The 27,358-nt window shown below is 37.0% G+C and overlaps 1 protein-coding gene across 1 annotated transcript in view; it reads left to right on the top strand.

Annotated features, from left to right (window-relative positions):
- The first annotated feature begins 4,391 nt into the window (after positions 1-4,391).
- The window catches only part of TMEM156 (transmembrane protein 156), a 47,846-nt gene continuing 24,879 nt past the window's right edge, over positions 4,392-27,358 (top strand). The window contains exon 1 of the mRNA XM_032397708.1: positions 4,392-4,584. Within this exon, the coding sequence (XP_032253599.1) occupies positions 4,497-4,584 (88 nt within the window). The 5' untranslated portion in view covers positions 4,392-4,496. The remainder of the gene's footprint in view (positions 4,585-27,358) is intronic.

Genomic DNA, 27,358 nt, shown 5'->3' with positions numbered 1-27,358 from the left:
AGGAGGATGAAATGACTCCATGTAAGTGAAGTGTGAGGCGCGATGGTTCTCAAGTGGAAGCTATTTCGCCCCCTGCAGAAACAGCTGGTAATGTCTGGAGATATTTTGTTGTTGTCAAAACTGGGCTAGGGAGTCTCTACTGGCAATTGCTGCGAAACATCCTACAAAGAACAGGACAGCCCCCTACAAACAGAATTATCCAGCCCCAAATGTCAGTAGTGCTCCCCGTGAGAAATCCTGGGTTAGAGCCGTGTCTGACAGAGTAGGGGCTATATTTGTGTTTGTTATTATCCTTATTGTTTTATAAGTGCCCCTTCTTGACAAATGTTCTCACACAGTCTGAGGGTGGGGGGATAGCACAGTGGTTGAAGGCATTAAGTCTGCAGTGAGACTCTCTGGGTTTGAAGCCAGAACTTTTACTTTGTGTTAACAATGTGATTTTGAGCACTTTCCTGACTTTTCAATACCTAATAGCCTTTGCTTGTAAAATCAGAATAACATAGTGGTAACTCCCTCGGAGATTTGCTGGGGGATTGAATAAAAGAATCCATATAAAACATTCAATACTGTGCATGAGCCCACGATAAATGTCCAATAAACATCATTGATCATTGCTATTGTTTTTGTTGACCCCAAAAGATCTCTCTATACAATGTAGTGAAGGGATTAAGGATAGTTTCAATGAGAAAAGAAATAGAGAATGTATTGCTCACATAAAGTATATACAAGTGTATATTTCACATAATAATAGATGACTACATAGAACTTAATCCAAACCATCCTTTTTAAGGCTGTTATTTATTATTGTTTAAAAGTATGTTGCTCTTGCTTCCTTGGGTAGAGCAGCTCCTGGAAATAAAGAATTCTGTCATTTTAAAAATTTGTGTCTAGGGGCGTCCTGGTGGCGCAGTTGGTTAAGTGTCTGAGTCTTGGTTTCAGCTCAGGTTGTGATCTCAGGATCGTGAGATTGAGTTCCTCCCTCCCCTGCTCTCTCTCTCTCTCCCCCCTTTTTTTTAGATTTTATTTATTTGACAGAGAGAGACACAGCGAGAGAGGGAACACAAGCAGGGGGAGTCGGAGAGGGAGAAGCAGGCTCCCACCGAGCAGGGAGCCCGACGACGTGGGGCTCGATCCCAGGACCCTGGGATCATGACCTGAGCCGAAGGCAGACGCTTAACGACTGAGCCACACAGGCGCCCTCTCTCTCTCTCTCTCAAATAAATAAATCTTTAAAAAATTGTATCTAGCACACAATGAACAATTATTAATTAGGGCTTTAGTCTTGATTAGAAGCGTGAATACTTTAGAGTACTTGGAGAACCTGAGTCTATGATATGAAGTATAAGACTTAGGAAAGTTAAACACTAATGTAGCAGCACTCTCTTGTGTTTTAGATGTATTAATTTCTTCCTCCTTCATTGAGGTAGGAGAGAGAAGCCCACAACGGATGGATAATAGCAGATTTGTACTCATGTTCTTAGATTCTCCCTTTAATATCTGTGAAGGTGCTTTGGAAATTATAAAATGAAACTACGGAACTGTGGTCCATTACCATTATTATTAAGAGGGTCGGATGTTTCCATTGTTAAAAAAAAATGACCAGGCTTCTTAGTTTGTTATTATGCATTCCAGGAAGCCAAAATCAGGCTGCAAGTAAATTTTGTATTTAAGAGTAAACTACTTGATAAGCTATAAATTATTAGGTTTAATATTATAAATACAATGAGGAAGAATTGTGTTTCTTAGCATAAAACTTTTAAGTCCATAATCTACCATATTTTATATTCTATCTCAAAGAGGGGAGAAAAAACCCACCCTATACAAAAAGAAATGGAACATGACAACTTGAGGAAAATGTTTGCAACATATATGGCAAGGGATACATATTCCCAGTAGAGAAAAAGGCCTATAAAGCAACAACAAGGATACAAATGCTCCAGTAAGAGACATGAACAGGCAATTCATAAGAAATTCAAATTGCCAGCAAATATGTAAAATGCTTAGACTTACTAGCAATCAAAGAAATGAATATTAAAACAAGTGTTTTTCCTTCCTTTTCAAATTGACAAAAGTTAAGAGAATAAAATGGCCAATGTTAAAGTTTGGTGACATGAGCACTCTCGAGAATACACTCTTGGTTGAGTATATATTGACTCACTTTTTTGGGAGATAGTTGTCTATATGAATGAAGAACTTCAAAAATCTTTACACTGTTTGTCTTAGTAATTCCACTCAATAATCAGACTCACACAAAGATTTATATATATGAATATTCACATTGTAGTGCTACATAAACAAATATTTTTAAATGACGTAATTGGAGTACCATTAAATGAATTACCTAAGGACCATTAAAAATCTAATGAAGTCTTTAGAAATAAGTTATTCTGCAGAGTTTTCATGTTTGGTTGATTGAAAGGTGATGGTACAATTAAAAGAAGAATGAAAGGAAGGAGAACACTGATGTAAGGGGGGGATATTCCTGAAATATCTCAGGGCATATAATATTTCTCATAATTTGCTAAATCAGAGATGACACACTGGTGTCCAGCAAGTGGATTATAGACCAGGTGTGAGATACCGACTCCCCCATATCCTCAGAGCAGTGAGGCAGTGGCCTGGGATTTAAGAACCCTGGTTGGTCTCTTGACATCCACCATTTGTACAGTTCCAGAGAAGCCAGCTGCAGAGAACATGGGTCAGCACATTATGGACAAACAGCCCATAGAGTTCACTAGGGAAGTTGGTCTTCCAGGTGCTCAAGAATAAAACAACCAATCTGAGGCCATATTAGGGAGAGGGGTGGGGAAGGAAGAAGGAGATCTCCAAGAATACTACCACACAGAATACTCACAAATCAATAAAATTTGATATGGACGAGAGAATTAATCCATCAACCAAAGAATTGTTAAAAAAAAAAAAAAAGCATAGATACCAACAAAACTAATTTCAGTAAAATCAAATTAAAATGGAAAAATAAAGAAGTGGTTTAGCTGCCCTTTTAAAGAAAATTGATCAAGGAATTAAACTACCTGAATGGTGTAACATCAAGTTAATATTTTCTTGATCAATTTATTCCCCATTAGTAAAATTATGGTTGGAATATTTGTATTCATAAATAAAAATTAAGGAGTCAAAACAGGGTCACACGGGGAGTAGAAAGTCCACTGTCACTTAGTGACACCTGTAAGATGGGAAAGAATTAAAGGACAGGGTCTCTTACCCCTTTCCACCAGAATCTTTACTGAAGACGCTGCTGGACATATAACCTAACACGTCTCAGTCAAATACGCCGTGCAGGCAATGACTCTCATCAATCCCTCTCTTCCTTAGAATGATCCTTGATGCTGTTCATAAAATAAGTCTAATGTTCGAAGTTCTAGTCCCATTATGACTCTTCTCAGATTCAGTTTCTAAGGTCTCTTAACCCACGATTCCCATCGGTCCATCAAATCCCCACACCTAATCAGAAGACGAGACAGTTAATATGTACTCACAACATATTCACAGCACGACCTCTGTTCCCTGCCTCCTACTCCCCACTCACCCCTTGTTCCCTACAGCCCAGGGTTGGGTGGGATGAATGGAAACAGATGCAGTGATGGAGGTACCATAGGGAATGAGCAGGCAGAAAATGACTGGAGACATTCCCTACCATTTTTTTTTTTTAAACCAGAAAACAAGAACAATGGAATAAAAGTATTTGTTTGCACATATTCTTTCTTCACCATGAACTTCCCCTACTCTTCATTTATATTCTAAGACAAAGTCTTTTACTTCACTGGAATTATCATAATGAAAGATCTTTTTTTTTGAAATGGGAACGGACAGTGTGGATTCGGTAACAATTATCACACTGTTTATAGGCATAAGGATAATGAGTCCCATTCCACTGCTTTATACAAGGTAGTAAAGTAGAATTGAAATTTTGGTTTATCCAAAATTGTACTGTTTACTGTCTTATAGACACACTCTTTTGGTTTATCCAAATTTGTACTGTTTACTGTCTTATAGACACACTCTTTTCTGAACACCAGAATCCGGTTCAGCATGGCATTTAAAAGGGGCCAACAATCATTTAACAAGTAAATGAGTAACTGGACACCACTGACCTTCATCTTGTTGTTTTTGGTGTATATACTGTGGGTTTATATTTACTCCTACAGATTGGAAACGTGGGAAAATAGCTTCAAACTGAGATGAGGACAAGACCCCTTTGCTTCTTGAGATCTTTTTTTTTTTTTAAACTTTCTTGTTTAGAAGATAGTTTGGAAGTGTCTTACTTCTTAGACGGTAGTTTTCATAATGTAAAGTGACTCAAAATGAAGACGTCTCTGTTCAAGGCCTTTTTTTTTTTTTTTTTAAGTCTTACCCAAAAGGAAGTGAGTACGAAGTAAATTGCATAAACTTAAAGTACTGCAGAGATGAAGACCGAAGCAGGAAGAAACATGCCACCGATGTCCTGGTCGGGAACATACTGTGTCATGTGAAGAGACATGACAAAAACAGCCCTCTTTAAATTACTTTTGGCAATACTGATCACATTCATTTTACTTTTGCCTGAATATTTTAAGACACCAAAAGGTGAGTATATCATTATCATTTATCTTTTCTTTTTTCTAATTTTTAAAAATCATGATAGCTAATGGTTACAGGAAAGGTCTTTTTGGATACACGCTGCATGGGCTGAAAGGTCTGTGTCTAAAAAGTTAAGAAAATGAGATTGTAATTTTAATTGACTTTTACAGAGCACAGTAACCTTATTCCCAGTACTTCATTACTGTGGCACACAATCGTGAGATGAAAAATGAAGAGACATATTTAAAATCTGTAGTGTAGATTTTAAACATCGAAGTTTGCATTAATCTTATCACATGATTTTGCTCTCTGAAGTAGTTTCCTTCAAAAACAGTTTTAAGTATGCTTTTAGATTCTGGAAGCATTTTATAAAGCAAGTAATATTTATTATGTTAAAAATGCTTGATTTCCCTCCATCCTAGCCATTTCACACAGATAACTCACTGTTGCCTTTTGAAAAATAAGAGTATTCAAAATATAATTAAAATAAGATGGGTGCAAATTCCAGCAGGTGTGTGTGTGTGTGTGTGTATGTAGATTTGTAACTAGAGTAAAATGGAACAAAATGAACTCTGTGGATAATTCAGGGACTTGTGATATGATTGTTGAAACCTAGGATAAGAAAATAAATAAATGTAAATTTAAACTGTTTTTACATGTCAGTAAAAGATTTGAAAATATATTAATGTGACTGTTCAGATGATAAATGTGCTCCCCAGCATTTAATAAGAAAGGGTAAAAAGAAAATGCTGTATTCTATCATTAAAGTTATATGAATTTGCTTAAAATCAGCAAAAAGCTTATATTTGATGACTTGCTGCAATGATTAGTGTTGCATATACATGACGCTAAGTGGCCAGATAAAAATATTTTGCTAAATAAACACTATGTGCAATTTTGTGAATGACTGAATTTTTCAAATTTTTCTTGGTTTTCTAGCATTATGTTGCTTAGGTTAAAAACCATAACATATATTTTTTAATTCTTGATTCCACATAGTGAAAAATATAAAGAGAATAGTAAGAATTGAAATGGAGATAACATATTTCGATTTTTAAGCTTTTTGTGGTGGAGAGTAAGCTCATTTAATAGTTATCTAAGGTAGGCCATAACGATGGACCTTGCACCTCCAAAAAATTAGGTTCGTCTAATGAAAACCAGGTAATCAGCCTAAAAAAGATTTCATAAACTGTTTGCTAACTATTGGTTAGTGTTTTATGAGAACTAGTAATTGCCAGAGCTGTTAAAAGTTTTTCTTTTTTGAGCAGATACCTTGACAGTAATCAACCATCAATGATTTCCATTTTCTTACTTTCATAACTGATTACATCAGCCCTCAATACTCCCTATATTGCCTCCCCAAACTGAAAATAGCCATTTGTCTTTTCCTGGTCCAAGAACAGCATAGATATTTCCTTGGACTCTTTGGGGGGTGATGGATTTATTTGGGAATTTTGTTTCAAAGAAACCCTCCTTGGGGCCAACAAACAGATGTTTGAAAACCATCATCTTAATCCTGATGTCATTTTGCGGTAGAAGGAATTTTGCACAGAGCCACCATTAATGAAAGGTTGATTATTGGGCAAAATATTTTACACATGCAATAGTGCAATAATAATACTTTATATTTTATAATGGCTTATGGATCACCAGGAACAAGTTCATATAGCCTCACTTTATATAGTCTAATATAGATTCAACTAAGGGCACATAATTGTTTCACTTTTTTCAGTAATTTTTTAAATCGCAATAATAGTTGCCTCATGAAATGTGTTGACTTGTCAACTAGAGTATTTCATAAAATAAAATACCTGGTAAATTATTTAGATGATGAGCTAAGAGTGTTCAAGAAGTGCTAAAATTAACCTTGAGACTTTCCTGTATATCTTACTCTCCTTATCAGTTACTCGTGGTTTTTCATTTTTTCTTATATTCTGTTCTCTTTTATTTCTAAGATAAATATTATAAAATGATTTTTACTTATAAATTACTCACTGATACCATGTCGTTAAGACATCACATTAATTCAGAAGGAATCTTAATGAGGAATAATGTATTCACGAAGTTTAATAGATTTGATTTCAAAATAATAAACCCTCTGAAGGCCTAAGTTAAAAATAGAGAACTGTGTTTGATCCTTTTTCATCAAGAATGTATCTGAGTCTCTGAATAATCATTACTCAGAATATTCAATTATCATAATTACACAGTATAAGCTATCTAGTCTAACTTCACTGAAGAAGAGGAACTTCTTCAATGGTGTTTTGGACTTTTAAGGAGTTTGCCCAGAGCATATGCACTGGCAAGAGCAACTATTTCAATACTTCCAGTTTATTTGAAAGGCAGCTTATCCTGAGATCCAATAGTTAATATAATGATGTGATAGACTTCTGTTGCACATAGATAATGGAGATAGGAAAGGGAACGGATATATTTTGATTCAGAGCTGCTTGCAATTAAGGGAGCCTGGGTTGCCCCCAAACAAGAGACTTCACCAACCTTTTCTTGGACTTGGCAGTGTTTAAGAGAGAGCTGGTTAACTCAAATAAATCTCAGTGATCTTTTATTTACTTATTTATACTTATGAATAACGCCTCCCTGTTCTCACTTTGGCACGTGTACTGAAATTGGAATGAATAGGACCTACCTGGACCAGGAACCTGGGGCTACAAAAACTAAAGGCAATTCTTCCTTCAAGGAGTCTTCAGTCAGGGGGATGCCTGACTGGCAAATAATTAAAGATAGTACTGTAATTACTAAAATAGCAATGTAAAAAGGTGTGACGGAACCTAAAAGTTGCTTCCAGGCCTGTCTGGGGAGGATGTTCCTTCCATTTTTGTTGCAAAGAGAAATCGCTGTCTGTCAGAGTTCTAATGATCAGCTAGTATTTCTCCTTACCTACCTGCAGAAGCACTTTCTAAGAGAAGCAATTATTATTGATTTTCAGATAAAATGTACTCATCTAAATATCTCAGAAATTCTTGAAACCAGAAACCGTACTGAGTTATACAAGTGTCTTACTGATCATTCGTGGTAATGCGAGACAGGAATAGCAGACGTGAAAACACCTGAAACCTAATTTTATCTAGCTGTTCCACTTCCTCACTTACATTTAAGAACCAACCTGACATAAACCGTGTTTACCAGCTTTCATTTCCCCCTTGCATTTCACACTTTCTGTTGGAAATGGTAGTATAACGGGCAGTGAACTTTAAGAAAACAATGGATAAAGCAACTTGACTTATGAACTAGAGGATAAACCCTGAAGCGTATGAGCCTATGTACACCTTACTTCTGTCTGTATGATAAAGAACGGCGTTAGCAAGGGTCACTGCAACTGATTTGCCTGAGAGTGTTATCTTTGTTCTTAAAAATGGGCACTTTATTTCCCTCTTATTGACTGGCTCGTTGATAGAAAGTTAATCAGCGATGTCTACCTCCTCTGGGGCGGCCCTGGGACGCCCCTGTCCCTGGACCAATTGCTTCTGAAAAGCGATTCGGAGGAGCTGGAGGAGGAAGAGGAGACGAGGAGCTAGAGGAGACCCTGCCGGAGAGACTGTGGGCGCTGCCAGAGATGTTCCCACAGAGGGTCCGGTCCGCGGCTGGAGCCACTTTTGATCTCTCCCTCTTTGTGGCTCCAAAAATGTACAGGTTTTCCATGGCAGCCTTGTACGGACTGGGACCACTTCCTTCATGACCCTGGTTCTTCCTGTTCTCTTCGAGACTGAGAAGCTGCCCCTGGAGCCGCAGCGGCAGAAGCTTCTAGGGCCTAACCCAAGGCGCTCAGGAGGAATGCTCAGGAAGCGCGCTACCTTCGCTTCCTGGAAAGATCTAGATCGCCACTGCTCTATGACTGGTCTTGGTGGGACAAGCTTGAAAATTCAATAGTGTTTGAACTGCTGATTATTGGGATTCTTTTTTTTTTTTTTTTTTTTTTAATTTTGGCGGAGAATTCTCCCCAATGTCTCACAGAGACTCCCAACTTGCAACTGTGCCCTCTGCGCTGTCCCATTTCTTCTGTCCTCGCTCTGATACCAGAGTGCCGCAATGCGGACGGTTAGGCCAGCCCTGGCCATCCCACCCCTTTCCCTAAATCGCTCATGACCAGCAGATCTCACAATCCCATTGTGGCACAGGAACTGATGCCACTGGGAAGGATGCACCACTGACCATTTTTGTTTTTAAGCATGGAGATGTTGCACACAATATGAAATCCGTACTGCATTACAGCCGTAGTGTTAAGCAGACGCTGTGAATTGCTATGTTGGAAAGGAGGAAGGGCCGGGCAGCAGTTTCATCCATAGGATGGGGACTTCGAAGGACAGAGCAGGAGCTCATTTCCTCTGTGCATTTTTGGCTATGAGAGACCTGTGTGTCTGTCTAAAAAAGGAAAAAAGTAAGCGCTCACTTTTTTGTATTTAAATATTAAAAACAATTCCAATGGAAAAAAGAAAAAAAAAAAGAAAGTTGATCAGTAATCCCCAATAAGGTCTGGGAAAGAGACTAATGGGTATTAAAGTTTTTTTTAAAAGATTTATTTATTTATTTATTTGAGAGAGGCGAGAGAGCAAGCACGAGTGGAGGGAGGAACAGAGAGAGAGAATTTTAAGCAGACTCCCTGCCTAGTGTGGAGCCTGCCGTGGGGCTCGATTTCATGACCCTGAGATCATGACCTGAGCCAAAATCAAGAGTTGGGTGCTTAACCGACTGAGCCACCCAGGTGCCCCTAAAATTTCTTTAAAACGTAATAAATACTTACACATGTACCAGGTACTATACCAAGTACTTTTACATATAACTCATTTTGATGCATTCAATATTTCAACTCCTTCATGGTGAAACATCATTCTCAAGAGAGACTTTTCCAAAAATATTCAGAGAGAAGGAATAAAACTAGATGGATACATTTACTTTGTTGTAACATTTTATTTCTTATGGAATTTTCTGAATCTTTGTAGATGAGAATGACTACTTATCGACACAATATGTTTACATGTATATTTCATATACTAGGTGTTGGCAAAAAAAAAAAAGATACGGCTGGCTATAATGTTTTCCACTGCTTTGGCAGAACTGGTTTTATTCTCTCCTCTATTAGGTTCGATACCACCAACCCTTGCTTGGGATGCTTTCTATCAGCTTGTCTCATTCCATTGGTAGATAAATGCTCTCTCTGTATATCTTTTTTGTTTTTATAGAAAAAACAGCTTTCTTTAAAACAGTAAGGTGGTAATATATATTACCCCATACTGCTCTGTTTCTTTTCTCCATAGCACTTATACCCTATATAACTTATTTATTGTGTATACTTTTTGTTGTCTGATTTCTCCAAATAGAATATAAGCTCAATGAAAAGGAGGTTCTTGTTTATTTTGGTCATATTTTAAGCACTTAGGACAGAACTTGTCACATTAGGAGGCACTCACTGAGTGTTGACTGAGTGAATTTTCTGAGTCGTATTGTAAAGAAATAAAAGGGAAACATTCTTAAAGGAAGCACTTCTCAGCTGATCTTCACAACCACCTTCTGATTTAGGCTGACCAGGCATCTTACATTTTTGAAACAAAATTTTACTGCACACCTAGAATTTTTAGGGTTCTGGGATTGAGCCCTTCCTCTAGCTCCTTGCTCAGTGGGGCATCTGCTTATCTCTCTGCCCCTCCCCCGCTCGTGCTCTTTCTCTTGCTTTCTCTCTCTCCCCCATCAAATAAATAAATAAAATCTTAAAAAAAAAAAAACAACAAAGTTGTCTTTCCCAAATGTACTATGAATAAATCCATATCCTGTCCAGACTCCCCTGTTCCTTATCTGGTTAACACCATGAATATATCATTCATTTGCAACATGACATATTTTTACCCTTTCCCACTCAATATTACTAGAGAAGCTTCAATTATTGAACCCAAAATATAAATAAAATTATTTGAATTTTTGCTATTGAAATTGATGCTCTGTGAGTCTATGCCAGTTGTTAAAGAGGCAGACCTGTGACCAAAGGAAAACAATGTAAGTTAACGAATATCTCTGTAAATTAGGTAGCCAAGCCATAAGCTTTTTTCTCTCCTGGTAGCTAATATATATTTTCTTAAAGATCTAACCGTATGTTTATTTTTTTATTAACATATAAGGTATTATTTGTTTCAGGGGTACAGGTCTGTGATTCATCAGTCTTACACAATTCACAGCGCTCACCATAGTACATATCCTCCCCAATGTCCATCACCCAGCCACCCCATCCCTCCCACCCCCCTCCACTCCAGCAACCCTCAATTTGTTTCCTGAGATTAAGAGTCTCTTATGGTTTGTCTCCCTCTCTGGTTTCATCTTGTTTCATTTTTCCCTCCCTTCCCCTATGATCCTCTGTCTTGTTTCTCAAATTCCTCATATCAGTGAGGTCATATGATAATTGTCTTTCTCTGATTGACTTATTTCACTTAGCATCATACCCTCTAGTTTCATCCACGTCATTGCAAATGACAAGATTTCATTTTTTTTGATGGCTGCATAATATTCCATTGTGTATATATACCACATCTTTTTTATCCATTCATCTGTTGATGGACATCTTGGCTCTTTCCACAGTTTGGCTATTGTGGACATTGCTGCTATAAACATCAGGGTGCATGTGCCCCTTTGGATCACTACATTTGTATCTTTGGGGTAAATACCCAGTAGTTCAATTGCTGGGTCATAGGGTAGCTATATTTTCAACTTTTTGAGGAACCTCCATACTGTTTTCCAGAGTGGCTGCACCAGCTTGCATTCCCACCAACAGTGTAGGAGGGTTCCCCTTTCTCCGCATGGCTTGTTTAGTACTTAATTAATTACAAATTTGTACCTTTAAACACCATCAATCTTGTCCCCCCATCCTCATCCCCTGATAACAACTGTTTTACTCTTTATTTATGCATTTGATTTTTAATTTTTTTAATTTTTAAGTTTTTATTTAAATTCCAGTTAACATACAGTGTAATATTAGTTTCAGTTGTACAATATAGTGATTCAGCACTTCCATACAACACCTGTGCTCATCACAAGTGCCCTCTTTCAACCCCATCACCTATTTAATACACTCCCCCACCACCTCCCCTCCAGTAACCATCAGTTTGTTCTCCATAGTTAAGAGTCTGTTTCTTGGTTTGCCTCTTTCTCTCCTTTTTCCCCATTATGTTCATTTGTTCTTTTTTTTTTTAAAGATGTATTTATTTATTTATTTGAGAGAGAGAGAGAGAGCATGCTTGGTGGAGAGGGGCAGAGGGAAAGAGAGAATCTCAAGGGGCCTCCCTGTAGAGCTCGGAGCCCCATGCCAGGCTCCATCTCAGGACTCTGAAATCCTGACCTGAGCCAAAATCAAGATTTGGACCCTTCACTGACTGAGTCACCCAAGTGCCCCCATTTGTTTTCTTTCTTAAATTCCACATATGAGTGAAATCATACGGTATTTGTCTTTCTCTAACTGACTTAATTCACTTAGCATAATATTCTATAGCTCCATCCATATCGTTGCAAACGGCAAGATTTCATTCTTTTTTATGGCTGAGTAATAGTCCATTGTGTATATATCCCACCTCTTCTTTATCCATTCATCCATTGATGGACACTTGGGCTGTTTCCATAATTTGGCTATTGTAGATAATGCTGCTATAAACATCAGAATGCATGTATCCCTTTGAATTGGTGCTTTTGTATTATTTGGGGTAATACCCAGTGGTGCAATTGCTGGATCATAGGGTAGTTCTATTATTAACTTTTTGAGGAAACTCCATACTGTTTTCCAGAGTGGCTATACCAGTTTGCATTCCCACCAACAGTATAAGAGTGTTCCCCTTTCTCCACATCCTTGCCAACACCTGTTGTTTCTTGTGTTGATTTTAGTTGTTCTGACAGGTGTGAGATAATATCTCATTGTAGTTTTGATTTGCATTTCCCTGATGATCTGTGATATCGAACATCTTTTCATGTGTCTGTTGGCCCTCTGTATGTCTTTTTTGGAAAAATGTCTATTCCTGTCTTCTGCCCACTTTTTAATTGGATTATTCATTTTTTGGGTGTTGAGTTTCAATTTTGTTAAATGTTTCCTTTACTCTGCAGAAGCTTTTTATTTTGATGAAGTCCCAATAATTTTTTTTTTTTTTTTTTGCTTTTTGTTTCCCTTGCCTCAGGAGACATATCTAGAAAGAAATTGCTATAGCTGATGTCAAAGAGGTTACTGCCTCTAGGACTTTTATGGTCTCATGTCTCACATTTAGGTCTTTAATCCATTTTGTGTATGGTATAAGAAAGTGGTCCAGTTTCATTCTTTTGCATGTTGCTGTCCAGTTTTCCCAACACAATTTGTTGAACAACCTGTCTTTTTCCCATTGGATATTCTAGCCTGCTTTGTCAAAGAGAAATTGACCATATAGGTGTGGGTTCATTTCTGGGTTTTCTATTCTGTTCTACTGATCTATGTGTCTGTTTTTGTGCCAGTACCATACCGTCTTGATCACTACGGCTTTGTAATATACCTTGAAGTCCGGAATTGTGATGCCTCCCACTCTATTTTTCTTTTTCAAGGTTGCTTTGGCTATTTGGGGTCTTTTGTGGTTCCATACAAATTTTAGGATTGTTTGTTCTAGTTCTGTGAAAAATGCTGTTGGTACTTAGATAGGCATTGCATTATGTGTGTAGATTACTTTGGGTAGTATAGACATTTTAACAATATTTGTTCTTCTAATCCGTAAGTATGAAATGTCTTGTGCGTCATTTCTTTGTGTCATCTTCAATTTCTTTCATCAGTGTTTGATAGTTTTCAGAGTACAGGTCTCTCACCTCTTGGGATAGGTTTATTCCTAGGTATCTTACTGGTTTTGGTGCAATAGTAAGTGGAATTGATTCCTTAATTTCTCTTTCTGCTGCTTCATTATTGGTGTATCGAAATCAATAGATTTCTGTATGTTGATTTTATATCCTGTGACTTTACTGAATTTGTTTATCTGTTCTAGCAGTTTTTTGGAGTCTTTCAGGATTTTATATATAGTATTGTGTCATCTGCAAATAGTGGAACTTTTATTTCTTCTTTACTGATTTGGGTGCATTTCATTTCTTTTTCTTGTCTGATTGCTGTGGCTAGGACTTTCAGTACTATGTTAAATAAAAGTGGTGAGAGTGGACATCCTTCTCTTGTTCCTGAACTTAGGGGAAAGCCTCTCGGTTTTTCTCCATAAAGGATGATGTTAGCTGTGGGTTCTTTTTTATATGCCTTTATTATGTTGAGGTATGTTCACTCTAAACCTACTTTGTTGAGGATTTTTTTCATGAATGGATATTGTACTTTGATGCTTTTTCTGCATCTCTTGAAATGATCATATGGTTCTTATCCTTTCTCTTATCGATGTGATGTATCACATTGCTTGATTTGAGAACATTGAACCACTCTTGCAACCCAGGAACAATCCCACTTGATCATGGTGATTTTTTAAAATGTACTGTTGGATTTGATTTGCTAGTGTTTTATTGAGAATTTTTGCATCCACATTCATCAGGGATATTGGCTTGTAGTTCTTTTTTTTAGAGGAGTCTTAATTTGGTTTTGGTATCAGGGTAATGCTGGCCTCATAGAATGAATTTAAATGTTTTCCTTCCTTTTCTATTTTTTGGAATAGTTTGAGAAGAAAGGGTATTAACTCTTCTTAAAATGCTTGGTAGAATTCACCTGTGAAGCCATCTGGCCCTGGACTTTTGTTCATTGGGAGTTTTTTGATTACTGATTCAACTTCTTTGCTGGTTATCAATCTGTTCAAGTTTTCTATTTCTTCCTGTTTCAGTTTTGGTAATTTATATGTTTCTGGGAATTTATCAATTTCTTCCAGGTTGTCCCATTTGTTGGCATATTGTTTCTCATAATATTTTCTTATAATTGTATTTCTGTGGTGTTGTAATTTCTCCTCTCTCATTTGTGATTTTTTTATTTGGGTCCTTTCTCTTTTCTTTTTGATAAGTCTTTCTTTTTGACAAGTCTGGCTTTGATAAGAACAGAACAACAATCTGTTCTATTGTTTTTTTAGTTGCTATATCATTTATCTCTGCCCTAATCTTTAGTATTTCCCTCCTTCTGGTGTTAGGCTTTGTTTGTTGTTCTTTTTCTAGCTCCTTTAGGTCTAAGGTTAAGTTGTTTATTTGAGATTTTTTCTTGTTTCCTAAAGTAGACCTGTATTGCTATATACTTACCTCTTAGGACTGCTTGTGCTGCATCTCAAAGGTTTTGGACCGTTGTATTTTCATTTTTATTTGTTTTCATGTATTTTTAAAATTTCTTCTTTTTTTAAATTTAAATTTTGCTTAATTAACATGCAGTGCAATATTAGTTTCTGGAGTAGAATTCAGTGATTCACTTACATACAACACCCAGTGCTCATCATTAATTTCTTCTTTGATTTCCTGGTTGACCCATTCATTGTTTAGTAGCATGTTGTTTAACCTCCATGTATTTGTGGTCTTCCCAAATGTTTTCTTTTGGTTGACTTCTAGTTTCAAAGTGTTGTGGTCAGAAAAGATGCATGGTATGATTTCAATCCTTTTGTATTTGTTGAGGCCTGTTTTGTGACCTAATATGTCATCTATTCTGGAGAATATTCCATGAGCACTTGAAAATAATGTGTATTCTGCTGTTTTACGATGGAATGTTCTGAATATATCTGTTAAATCCATCTGATCCAGTGTGTCATTTAAAGTCATTTTTTCCTTGTTGGTTTTCTATTTAGATGATCTGTCCATTGATGTAAGTGGGGTGTTAAAGTCCCCTACTATTACTGTATTATTATTGATTATTCCTTTATGTTTGTTATTAACTATTTTATATATTTGGATGCTCCCATGTTGCATGCATATTTACAGTTGTTAGATCTTTTTCTTGGATTGTCCCCTTCATTACAATATAGTGCTGTTCTTTACTCTTGTTACAAGTCTTTGTTTTTAAGTCCAGTTTGTCCAATATAAGTACTGTTACTCCAGCTTCCTTTTGACATACATTTGCATCCATCCCCCTCACTTTTAATCTGCAGGTGTCTTTAGTTCTAAAATGAGTCTCTTGTAGGCAGCATATAGATGTCTTGTTTTTTTGGTTTTTTTTTTTTACCCATTCTGACACCCTATGTCTTTTGATTGGAGTGTTTGACATCTACTTGCATGATAAATGTTTCTCCATCCCCCTCACTTTCAATCTGCAGGTGTCTTTAGTTCTAAAATGAGTCTCTTGTAGGCAGCATATAGATGGGTCTTGTTTTTTTTTTTTAATTTTTAATTCTACCAGAATGTTCAATCAATGACACATATGGTGTCCATACATCTTATTTTGGGCTTTTAAAAAAAACTGCCTGAATAAAGCATCCCATAGAATTTTTACCCCCCTTGATCATATATATTTTTTTAATTGAAATTATTATTTTGAGATAATTTTAGATTCACACAGAATTGTAAGAAGTAATACAGAGATATCCCTTATACTTTTTTTTTTTTTTAGTTTTTTGATGTAGTGTTCCATGATTCATTGTTTGTATATAACACCCAGTGCTCCATGCAACACGTGCCCTCCTTAATACCCAGCACTGGGCTAACCCATCCCCTCACCCCCTTCCCTGGTCTTGTATTTTTTTTTATCCATTCTGACACCGTATGTCTTTTGATTGGAGCATTTAGTCCATTTACATTCAAAGTAATTATTGATAGATATGTATTTATTGCCATTTTATTACTTGTTTTGTGGTTGATTCTGGAGATTTTCTCTGATCCTTTCTTGTCACTTTTGGGCTCTCCTTTGTACTCAAAGAGTCCTCTTCAATATTTCTTGCAGGGCTGGTTTAGTGGTCACAAACCCCTTTAGTTTTTTTCTGTCTGGGAAACTCTCATCTCTCCTTTTTATTCTGAATGATAGCTTTGCTGGATAGAGTATTCTTGGTTGCAGGTTTTTCCCATTCAGCACTTTGAGTATATCATGTCACCCTCTTCTGGCTTGCCAAGTTTCTGTTGAGAAATCTCCAGCTAGCCTTATGGGTCTTCTCTTGTAAATTAAGGACTCCTTCTGTCTTGCTGCTTTTAAGATTGTTTCTTTATCACTATATTTTGCAAATTTAATTATAATATGTCTTGGCGTTGGCCTGCTTTTTTTGGTTTTTAAAAAAGATTTTATTTATTGGTTTGAGAGAGAGAGAGAGAGACCATGCACAAGTGGGGGTGGGGAGGGGCCAGTGGGAGAGGGAAAGCAGACTCACAGGGCTCAATCCCAGGACCCTGAGATCATGACCTGAGCCAAAGGCAGATGCTTGCTTAATCAACTAAGTCACCCAGGCACCCCCCTTTTGTTGATTTTGATGGGAGTTCTCTGTGCCCCTGGATCTGGATGTCTGTTTCCTTCCCCAGATTAGGAAAGTTTTCAGCTATTATTTTCTCCAATAAATTTTCTGCCCCCTTTTCTCTCTCTTTTTCTTTTGCGACTCCTATAATATGAATGTTATTATGTTTGATGGAGTCACTGAGTTCCCTAAGTCTATTCTCATGTTGCACAATTCTTTCTCTCTTTTGTTTAGCTCCATTACTTTCCACTGTTTTGCTTCTAGGTCACTAATTCATTCCTCTGCCTCCTCCAGCCTGCTGTTCATTGCATCAAGCCTGTTTCCAATCTTGTTTATTGCACTCTTCATCTCTGATTGATTCTTTCTTAACTCTTTTATCTCTGTGGTAAGGGTCTTACTGATGTCTTCTAATTTTTTTCTCAAGCCCAGTGAATATACTTAGGATTGTTGCTTTAAATTCTCCATCAGGCATGTTACTTATATCTGATTCACTTAGTTCTCTGGCTGTGGCCTTATCTTGTTTTCATTTGGGATAAATTCCTCTGTGTTGGCATTTTGTCTAAGTTTCTGCCTTCTGTGTGTTTTAAAAGCCAGTATGTTTCCTGCTCCTGGAAGTAATGGCTATATGAAGAAGAGGTCATGTAGTGTCCAGGGCTTGATCCTTCAGGGAATGTCTCTGATGTGCACTGCATGTGCCCTGCTATTGTGTTTCAGTTGCTCTATTCTGCAGGCTAGTCATCTGCAGAGGCTCTCCTTGCCTGCTGTGTCATATGTTTGGTCCTTGGCCTGAATGTGGCAAATTTTAACTAGGTGTGCTCTGATCTGCTTGTGAAATGAGACCTGATATCACTTCCACCAGAACTGAGACCCTGCAGAACTCTCAGGTCAGGAGATGTGGTGTGAGTAGGAATTTGTGCTGGTCTTCTCAGTGAGGGGCTTGCTGAGCTGGGACTGAGGCAAGCTTGACTGAGAAGGGCAGCCTAGCTGGAGAGCAGGTGTGCGGGGCTTGGTGTCAGCAAGTTAGGCAGCTAGTGTCAGTGCTGTGCTGCCTCCTGCTGGTGGCTCTGTGTCTATCCTGAGGGGCGGGGAAGGGAAATTGCGCCAGCCAGCTCCTTTGTTCCCTGAGAGGAGTCTTCATGAGCACTGCCTCTCAGGGACATGCTCTGAGAAGAGCAAATAATCTCCCCACTGTGTGCCTCAGGTGCTCTTCAGACTGCTATTTCCATGCCATCTGCTCCCCCCACCCCCAGGTTGTTTGCCTGCCTTCTCTCCAGGAGCAGGGCAGTGTCCTCCAGGTTCTGTCTCAGCCAAGCCTACTGACCTTTCAAACTCCAGGCTTTAAGCCCTCCTGGTTGCAAGAACTCACGGAATTCAGCCCCTCTCATTTTCCAAGCCCAGCACTTTGGGGAATCATTCTCCTTGTACATTCCCCTGTGTGCCTCTCTCTCTCTCTTGCCCTTCTCTATGACCATGGCTTCTTCCCCTCCACAGCACCCGTGATCCATTTCTCCCCTAAGCCATGTCTCTGCCTCTTCTCTCCCTTTAGTTGTGGAGTTTGTTCTGTCAGTCTTCAGGTTGATTTCTGGGGTAATAGGATGATTTGATAGTTATCTAGTTGTGTTCATGGGATGAGACAAGCCTAGAGTCCTCCTACTCTGCCATCATCTTCCCTTTCTTCCATTGGACTTTTTTAGATTTCACATATAAATGATATCATACAGTAATTGTCTTTCTCTGTCTATCTTATCTCACTTAGTATAATGTGCTCAAGTGCATTCATGTTGTTACAAATAGCAGGATATTCTCCTTTCTCATAAGTAAATAATATTCCATTGTATATGTAACACATCTTCTTTATTCATTCACCCATTGATGGGCACTTGGGTTGTTTCCATATCTTGGCTATTGTGAATAATACTGTGATAAACATGGGAATGCAGATATCTCTGTGAGCTCCTGTTTTCATTTCCTTTGGATATCTACCCAGAAGTGGAATTGTTGAATGATATGGTCTATTTTTAATTTTTGAGGGTCCTTCACAGGGGATAGACTAATTCACATACCAACAGTATATAAGGGTTCCTTTTTTTTTTTTTAACCACACCGAGAAATTTAATTTAAAGTGGTTTTGAGATAATGTGCTATTAGACACCAAGCAGAGGTAAACACCAATCCTCTCTGGAGGAAAACATCTTCAAATCAGATCTCAAATAATTTCCCAAACAAAATTCTAAGGAACATGAGCTGCTATCAAAAATCATAAAACACGAAGACTTAATAGACAAGAGTCAACAGAGACAAAAAAGCAGAATCAGATCTTTAAAGAATCCAGATTGGGTTATGAGATATATAATATAAAGTAAGTATTTAGTTTGTTTCAATAAAAATGGTATCAAAAAGTGTGAGTAAGAAACAAGACTATTAAAAATAATCAGGCAGATTTATGGATCACTATATTATACACCTGAAACTAATATAACACTGTATGTTAACTATACTGGAATTTAAAATTAAATTAAACTTAATTTAATTTAATTTAGTTTAAAAAATATAATCACATAGGGGCACCTGGATGGCTCAGTCGGTTAAGTGTCTGCCTTTGGCTTAGGTCATGATCCCAGGGTCCTGGGGTTGAGCCCTGCATTGGGCACCCTGCTCAGCTGGGAGCCTACTTCTCCCTTTCCCTCTGCCTGCTGTCCCCCCACCCCCGCTTGTGCTCTCTCCCCCTCTCTCTGTCAAATAAATAAATAAAATCTTTTAAAAAAATGTAATCAGGTAGATTTGAAAAAGAATCAACTCAAAATTCTAATTATGAAAATATAATAACATGAAGTAGAAACACAAGGAATGGAATAAACGAATCAGACACAATTGAATAGTGAATTAATGAATGGGAATATAGATCTGAATAAATTAAAGAGAATACAGCACAGAGAGCCAGAGAAAGAGAAAATACGTAACAGAGGTTAAGAGACATAGAGAACAAAGGGAGAGATCTCTAACTAAAGCTACCAAAGGAGAGAAGAGATAGAATGGGGAAAAGGCAATGTTTGAATCCTCAGATTCAGGAAACCTAACAAGTCTCAAAGAGAATAAATACAAAATTCCACAGAACATGAAAACTAAAGAGCTCTTAAAAATAGCCATAGATAAAGACTGATTGTCTTCAAAGGAACAAGAATTAGCCTGGCAGCTCATTTCTTGAAAGAAACAATGAAATCCAGAGGCCAGTGGAATAATGTCTGCAAAGTACTGAGGTAAAATTAATGTCAAGCTGGAATTGATGAGTTGTACATTTTCGCATGAGTGAAAACAGAGAGTTTACAATCAGCAGATTTTCAGTGAAGGAATTTATAGAGAATTAACTTCAGAAGAAAAACTATGATCTTAGAAGGGAGGCCAGAGATGCAAGAAATGGCAGGGAAAAGACCCTTAATAATTATAAGCATGTGGATTTATCTAAATAAATCTTGAAAAGATTAACTGCATAAAACAAAAATAACTACTCAATTGTGTGTCAATGATAAAACAAGATAGAGCTAAAATGCTGTACAAAAATAGCATTCCCTTCAGAAGCAGTAGGTGAGAATCCATTTTGTTGTCTTTTCCAGCTTCTGGAAGCTGCCTGCATGCCCCAATTTGTCTTCCTTCCATCTTCAAAGCCAGCAATGGCCTGTTGAGTCTTTGTCACGTTGTGTTACCTGACACAGATTCTTTTGCCTCCCTCTTCCACATTTGTGATTATATTAGGCCCTTGGATAATCTAGGATAATTTCCCTATTAAAAAAAAAATTTTTTTTAAGATTTATTTATTTATTTTAGAGAGAGGAGCGGGGGACAGAGGGAGAAGGAAAGAGAATCCTTAAGCAGACTCCCCAATGAGTGTGGAGTCCGACATGGGGCTGGACCCCAGGACCCTGAGATCATGACCTGAGCCAAAATCAAGAGTGGGACACTTAACCAACTGAGCCACCCAGGCGCCCTGATAATTTCCCTATTTTAAGATAAGTGCACCAGCTTACCTTCATTCCATTTTCTGCATTAATTTCTCTTTGGCATGTAATGTAACATATTCACAGGTTCTGGGAATTAGAATGTGGCCATTATTCTGTCTATTAAAACTGAATAATCAAAAAATGAAAAATGAGCAGGCACTAGTAAGTAATGTTAGGACTGGAAAAGGACAAAGTGGAAATTTAAAATGTAATAAGAGATTATTATGACTAACTTTAAGTCAATAAATTTAAAACATTAAGGACATATTTATAGAAAAATATAATTTACCCAAACCTACTTAGGAAGAAATGGAAAACTGAAGAGTTGTATAACAATTAAAGAAATTGAGCCAATGGTTTAATATTCCCTGAAAGAAACACTAGGTTTCAATAATTTTACATGCATGTTCTGCCAAACTTTCAAGAAAGAGATTAAATAGATAAATGCAATTTTATAATAAGCCTTTTCAGAAGATAGAAACAGGGGAATATTGGGACACCTGGGTGGCTCATTCGGTTAGGCGTCTGCCTTTGGCTCAGGTCATGATCCCAGAGTCCTGGGAGACTGCTTCTCTCCTTCTTCCCCGCTCATGCTTTCTGTTGCTATCTCTGTTGCTATCTTCGTCTCTCTCTTTTCAAATAAATAAATAAAATCCTTAAAAAAAAAAAAGAAATGGGAATATTTTCCAATTTATTTTTTAAGGCTAGTTTATCTTGGTACCCAAACCTAACAAAGATGGAACAAAAAAGAAAAACTTACAGGCCAATCTCATTTATAAACAGATAGAAAAATTGGGGCGGTACCTGGGTGGCTCAGTCAGTTAAGTGTCCAACTCTTGATTTCAGCTCAGTGCTTGATCTCAGGGTCGTGAATCCAAGGCCTTAGCAAAGTAGGAATAGAAGAGAACTTCCTTAAAGTGACACAAGTCCTCCAAAAATGATTATATGAAATATTATTCTCAATGATGAGACACTGTAAGTATTCTTAAGATTGAGAGCAAGCAAGGATAACCTCTCTCAACATGTTTATTCATTGTGGTCCTGGGGGTCCTGGCAGTGCAATAAGAAAAGTAAAAGAAATGGGACACCTGGGTGGCTCAGTCAGTTAGGTGTCTGACTCTTGGTTCTGGCTTAGGTCATGACCTCAGGGTTGTGAGATCAAACCCCACTTCAGGCTCTGCACTCAGTGGGAAGTCTGTTCACGATTCTTTCCCCTCCCACTCCCTCCCCCTCTGTTTCTCCCTCTGCTTGCACACATGTATGCTCTTTCTCTCTCTCAAATAAATAAAATCTTAAAAAAAAGTACAAGAAATTACTGTATAAGGATTGGAAATCAAGAAATAAAGTTGTTATTATTTACAGTTGCTATGCATATCTACATAGAAAGCCTGAAAGATTTATAAGAAATAAAAGTTAATAAGGAAGTTTATAAAGTGACAAAGAATAAAATTGATATTCAAAAGTTAATTGTATTTCCATATATCACTAACAAACTGAAAACATATTCCTTAAAAGATCCTGTTGGCACTAGCAACAAAAAGTAAGGTACCTAGGAGGAAATCTAACAAAAGATATATGAGACCATCATGGAGAGAATTTGGAAATTTCGTTGAAAGATATCAAAGAAGGCCCATATAGATAGAGAAAGAAAGGAAGAAAAAAGTAAGAGGAGGAACTCAGTATTTTATCTTTCTTCTCCAGGGGATTTCAAGATTCAAGTCAGAGTCATAACTAGGTTCTTCACTGAACTTAACAAGCTGATTCTAAAATTTACTGGAAAGAGTAAAGGGCCAAGAATAGCTAAGACACTCCTAAAGGAGATGAACAAGTGAGGGGACTTTTCCTATCAGATATAAAGACTTTTACAAAGCAAAAGCAATTAAGTCAGTATAATATCTTTGCCAAGATAGAAAAATGGACTGATAGAACGAAATTGAGATCCCAGAAACACACTCATAGATCTATGGATACTTGATATATGGCAGAAGCATCTTTCTAGGTAGTGAGGAAAACATAAACTACCCAATAAATGCTAGTGCAATTGATTATCACGTGTGGAAAAATTAATGTGGCTTCCTACCCCACACTGTACTCAATTCCGGATAGATGAAGAACATACATGGGGGCGTCTGTGTGCCCAGTCAGTTAGTTAAGCATCTGACTCTTGATTTTGGCTCAGGTCATGATCTCAGGGTCATGAGATGGAGCCCTGTATCGGGCTCTGGGCTGGGTGTGGAGCCTGCTTAAGATTCTCTCTCTCCCTCTGCCCCTCACCACTCACGTTCTCTCTCTCTCTTAAAAAAAAAAAAGAACATAAATGTAAAAGGCAAAACTTTAAAACTTTTAGAAGATCTTTTTAACTTTAAGGGAGACAGATTTCTTAAATGAGGCACAAAGCACAAATTGTGAAGAAACGATTGATAGCTTTGCTGCATTCAAATTAAGAGCTTCTTTTAACTAAGAGATCATAAAGAAAATGAATTGATAAGGTATAATCTATGAGAAGATATCTTAATAAAATAATTAAAGAATTTCTTGGGACACCTGGGTGACTCAGTTGGTTAAGTGCCTGACTCTCGGTTTCGGCTCAGGTCATGATCTCAGTGTTGTGAGCTTGATCAAGCCCTGTGTCAGCTTCTGTGCTCAGCCCTGGAGTCTGGTTGAGATTCTCTGCTTTTCCGTTTCCCTCTGCCCCTCCCCATTCCTGTACACACAGGCGTGCTCTCTCTCTCTAATAAATAAATAAAATGTTTTTTAAAAAATTAAGAAAATAAAGAACTTCTTAAAATTTTAAACAGAAAAATTAAAGAACTCCTAAACAGTAATAAGAAAAAGACAAACAGGGGCGCCTGGGTGGCTCAGTTGGTTAAGCGGCAGGTCATGATCTCAGGACCCTGGGATCGAGCTCCGCATCTGATCTCTGCTCAGTGGGGAGTCTGCTTCTCTGTCTCCCTCTGTGCTGCCTCTCCCTCTCTCACTATCAAATAAATAAAATCTTTAAAAAAAAAATGAAAGAAAAAGACAACCTAATAGAAAAAATGGAAAAGTAGAAAAAAAAAAGAAAATACATTTTTAAACCATGATAAGATTCTATTTAACACTCACTGAATTGGCAAAACTTGAAAAGCCTTGGCCAAGATGTATGTCATTGGGAACTTTTATACATCACATGTAAGAGTATTAATTGGTACAATCACTTCATATAATGATTTGACATTTTCTTGAAAAATCAAAGATGGGGGCGCCTGGGTGGCTCAGATGGTTAGGCATCTGTCTTTGGCTCAAGTCATGATCCCAGGGTCCTGGGATCAGGCCCCGCCTCAGGCTCCCTGCTTGGCAGAAAGCCTGCTTCTCCCTCTCCCGCTCCCCCTGCTTGTGTTCCTGCTCTCGCTCTCTCTGTCTGTCAAATAAATAAATAAAATCTTTAAAAAAAATCAAAGATGCACATACTGAATACCCAGCAATTTTACTCAGTATGTATACTAGAGAAATTTCTGTATTTTTGTACTAGCAGATATGTTTATGAATATTCATAGTAGCATTATTCAAAAATACAATTTATTGAGATAAAATTTACATATAATAAAATACTCTCATTTTAAGTATATAGTTCAAAGTTTGACAAATGTTTACACAAATGTGACTAGATAACCACAATCAAGATATAAAATTTTCCAACACCCCGAAAGGTCCCTCTTTCTCTTCTGTATAAGGACCCTTCTCCCACTATCAATATACTTTTCTGGGGCACCTGGGTGGCTCAGTCGTTAAGCATCTGCCTTCGGCTCAGGTCATGATCCCAGGGCCCTGGGATCGAGCCCCGCATCGGGCTCCCTGCTCCGCAGGAAGCCTGCTTCTCCCTCTCCCACTCCCCCTGCTTATGTTCCCCCTCTCTCTGTGTCTCTCTCTGTCAAATAAATAAAATCTTTAAAAAATATATATACTTTTCTATTTTCTAGGATTTCATATAAATGGAATAATGAACTATGTAATCATTTGTATCTGGCTTCTTTCCCTTGACATAATGCACTTGAGATTCATTTTGTACATGTTGTTTGGATCAGTATTTTCTTGCTTTTTATAGCTGAGTAGTATTCTGTTATATAGATATGTCAGGAATTGCTTTAATATTCACTAGTTTTGGGCTTTTGGATTGTTTCCAGGTCTTGGCTATTACAAATAAAAAAGCTGCCATGAAAATACATGTACAGGTATTTCGATTTTTCTTGTGTAAATTCCTAGGAGTAGAATTATTGGGTTATATACTAAGTGTATATTTAACACATAAGAAATATAAATCTGTTTCCCAAAGTGGTTGCACTATTTTACGTTCCCACCAGCAATGTATGCGGGCTATGGTTCATAGCAGCATTATTCATAACAGCAAAAATAGAAACAACCCAAATGTTTACTGTCAGAAGAATGAATAAATTGTGGTTTATTCATTCAAAAGAATACCACAGACAATTAAATTAACCATAGCTATATGCAGCAACATGACTAAAACATATTTAAAAAGGCTACTCGTAGATGAATACATAAAGTATATTACCTGTATATATATACATGTCTAAAGTATGCTAAATGAAACAATGTTATTTAGAAATATATACATTTTGGAAAGACTTTAAGATAAAGCAAAGGAGTGATAAACACAAAATTCATGATGGTGGTTAACCTCTGGGAAAGGGTATGTAGGGATGGGAAGGGATAAGGTGCTTGCAGATATTGGTAATATTGGTATTGGTAATATTGATATCATTAATTTGCACAATAGATACATGGTGTTTATCTTTATTATTCTTTAACTGGCACCAACATTTTACATACGCTTATATATGATAAAGTTTTATAACAGAAGTTAAAAAAGAAAATAAAGATAGTTGATGTTTCTTTAGTCTTACTCTCTGGTTTTCTTAAAAAAAAAAAAAAGATTGACTTGAGCATTTGTCCTATACTGTAATATATTTTCCTAATTCAATTTAGTATTCTATATACTTATGCTGAGAGATTGCAGTTATAGTACGGGAATAATTCTGGAATGCATTTCTATCTGTGGGAGTAAGAATTTAGATGTCTGACTCCCAACAATATTAATAGCAGTAATTAAATTCATATATCCTTGTTTATGGAGATGAGAATATAGCTCACCTGATAACAAAAATGATTGAATAGAATTCATTATTTCTTAAAATTATACCAGGGAAGGATATATCTTCTATTTATTTCCTTTCCAATTGAATTATTTAAAACTAAGGTTTAAAAACCATCATAAAATGACCTCACAGTCAAATATAAAGGATATATCATTAATTCTAGAAAGCCTAGATGGTCACTTATTGGATAAGAGGACTGTAATATAGACAGTAAAAATATCCCTCTATTTCCCTATCTTGGTTGTATCATAGGATTACAGGTTCAAGAAATGGAAAATTTTGTAAGATCAAAAATGCCAGTGAGTAAAATGGAAACATGGCAAGAAATGTTTTTGTGTGTTTTGGTAGTATAAAAAAACCATAGGTTATAGAGTTCCATCAGATGGTAAATTTCTATGTCCTTCCTGAGACATTATTACCAAAGACAGTTGTTTTAAAAATTAGTTATAATTTGATCACAACTTCGTCTATAAATATATTAAGACATAAAATTGTGGGTTTGAGTAAAATACCATCTTCTCCCCAAAAAAACCTTTATAGCAACTCAAGTATGAAATGTGTTTATCGCTGGAAATCACATGTGAATTATTACAGAAATAACTTCAGATGTAGAGGGCTGGTAATAAGCTTCTAATTTTATTAAATAAAAATATAATCATCAGCAATGAGACACTTATGGAATTACTATTAAAGTACAAATTCCACACATAAAAAATTCTTTAATATCAATCAATTGCCTGGTTTTCTCTTAAGATTGAACTAAGTTCTATGACTAAGAGTAATCGTAAGAACTAAAGTGATTCTTTCATTGTGCTCCACATTATTTAGAAAAATTACAAAATTTATTTTGCCCTATATGATTACACAAGAAATGGTAAAGAAAGCCACATAAAGGTACAATTGAGCATGTAAGTTATTTTCTCATACTAGCAAATGATTGTCAGATTAGGGACACCTGAGAGAAAGGTTACCTATTCCTTAAATGATATTACTGCTAAATAGGGATTCTCGATTTTTATAGAGTGAGCTTTAATTACTTGTATGAATTGAACCACAGATAATCCTACCCTAAATGAAGGGTATGGGATTTGAATTATTAATTTTCACTTTGGAATGTAGGTTCAAATATTTTTAAAAAGATTTATTTATTTATTTGACAGAGAGAGAGCATGAGAGTGAGTGGGGGGAGGGGCAGAAGGAGGGAATCTTCAAGCAGACTCTGCACTGAGTGTGGAACCCAATGCAGGGCTCAATCCCCCCACCTGAGCAGAAACCACGAGTCAGTCGCTTAACTGACTGA

Source organism: Phoca vitulina, unplaced genomic scaffold, assembly GCF_004348235.1.
Source record: "Phoca vitulina isolate PV1807 unplaced genomic scaffold, GSC_HSeal_1.0 scaffold3, whole genome shotgun sequence".
In the NCBI taxonomy this organism is placed as follows: Eukaryota; Metazoa; Chordata; class Mammalia; order Carnivora; family Phocidae; genus Phoca; species Phoca vitulina.
Note: the sequence above shows the minus strand (reverse complement) of the source record. Positions and strands in the feature narration are given on the sequence as shown.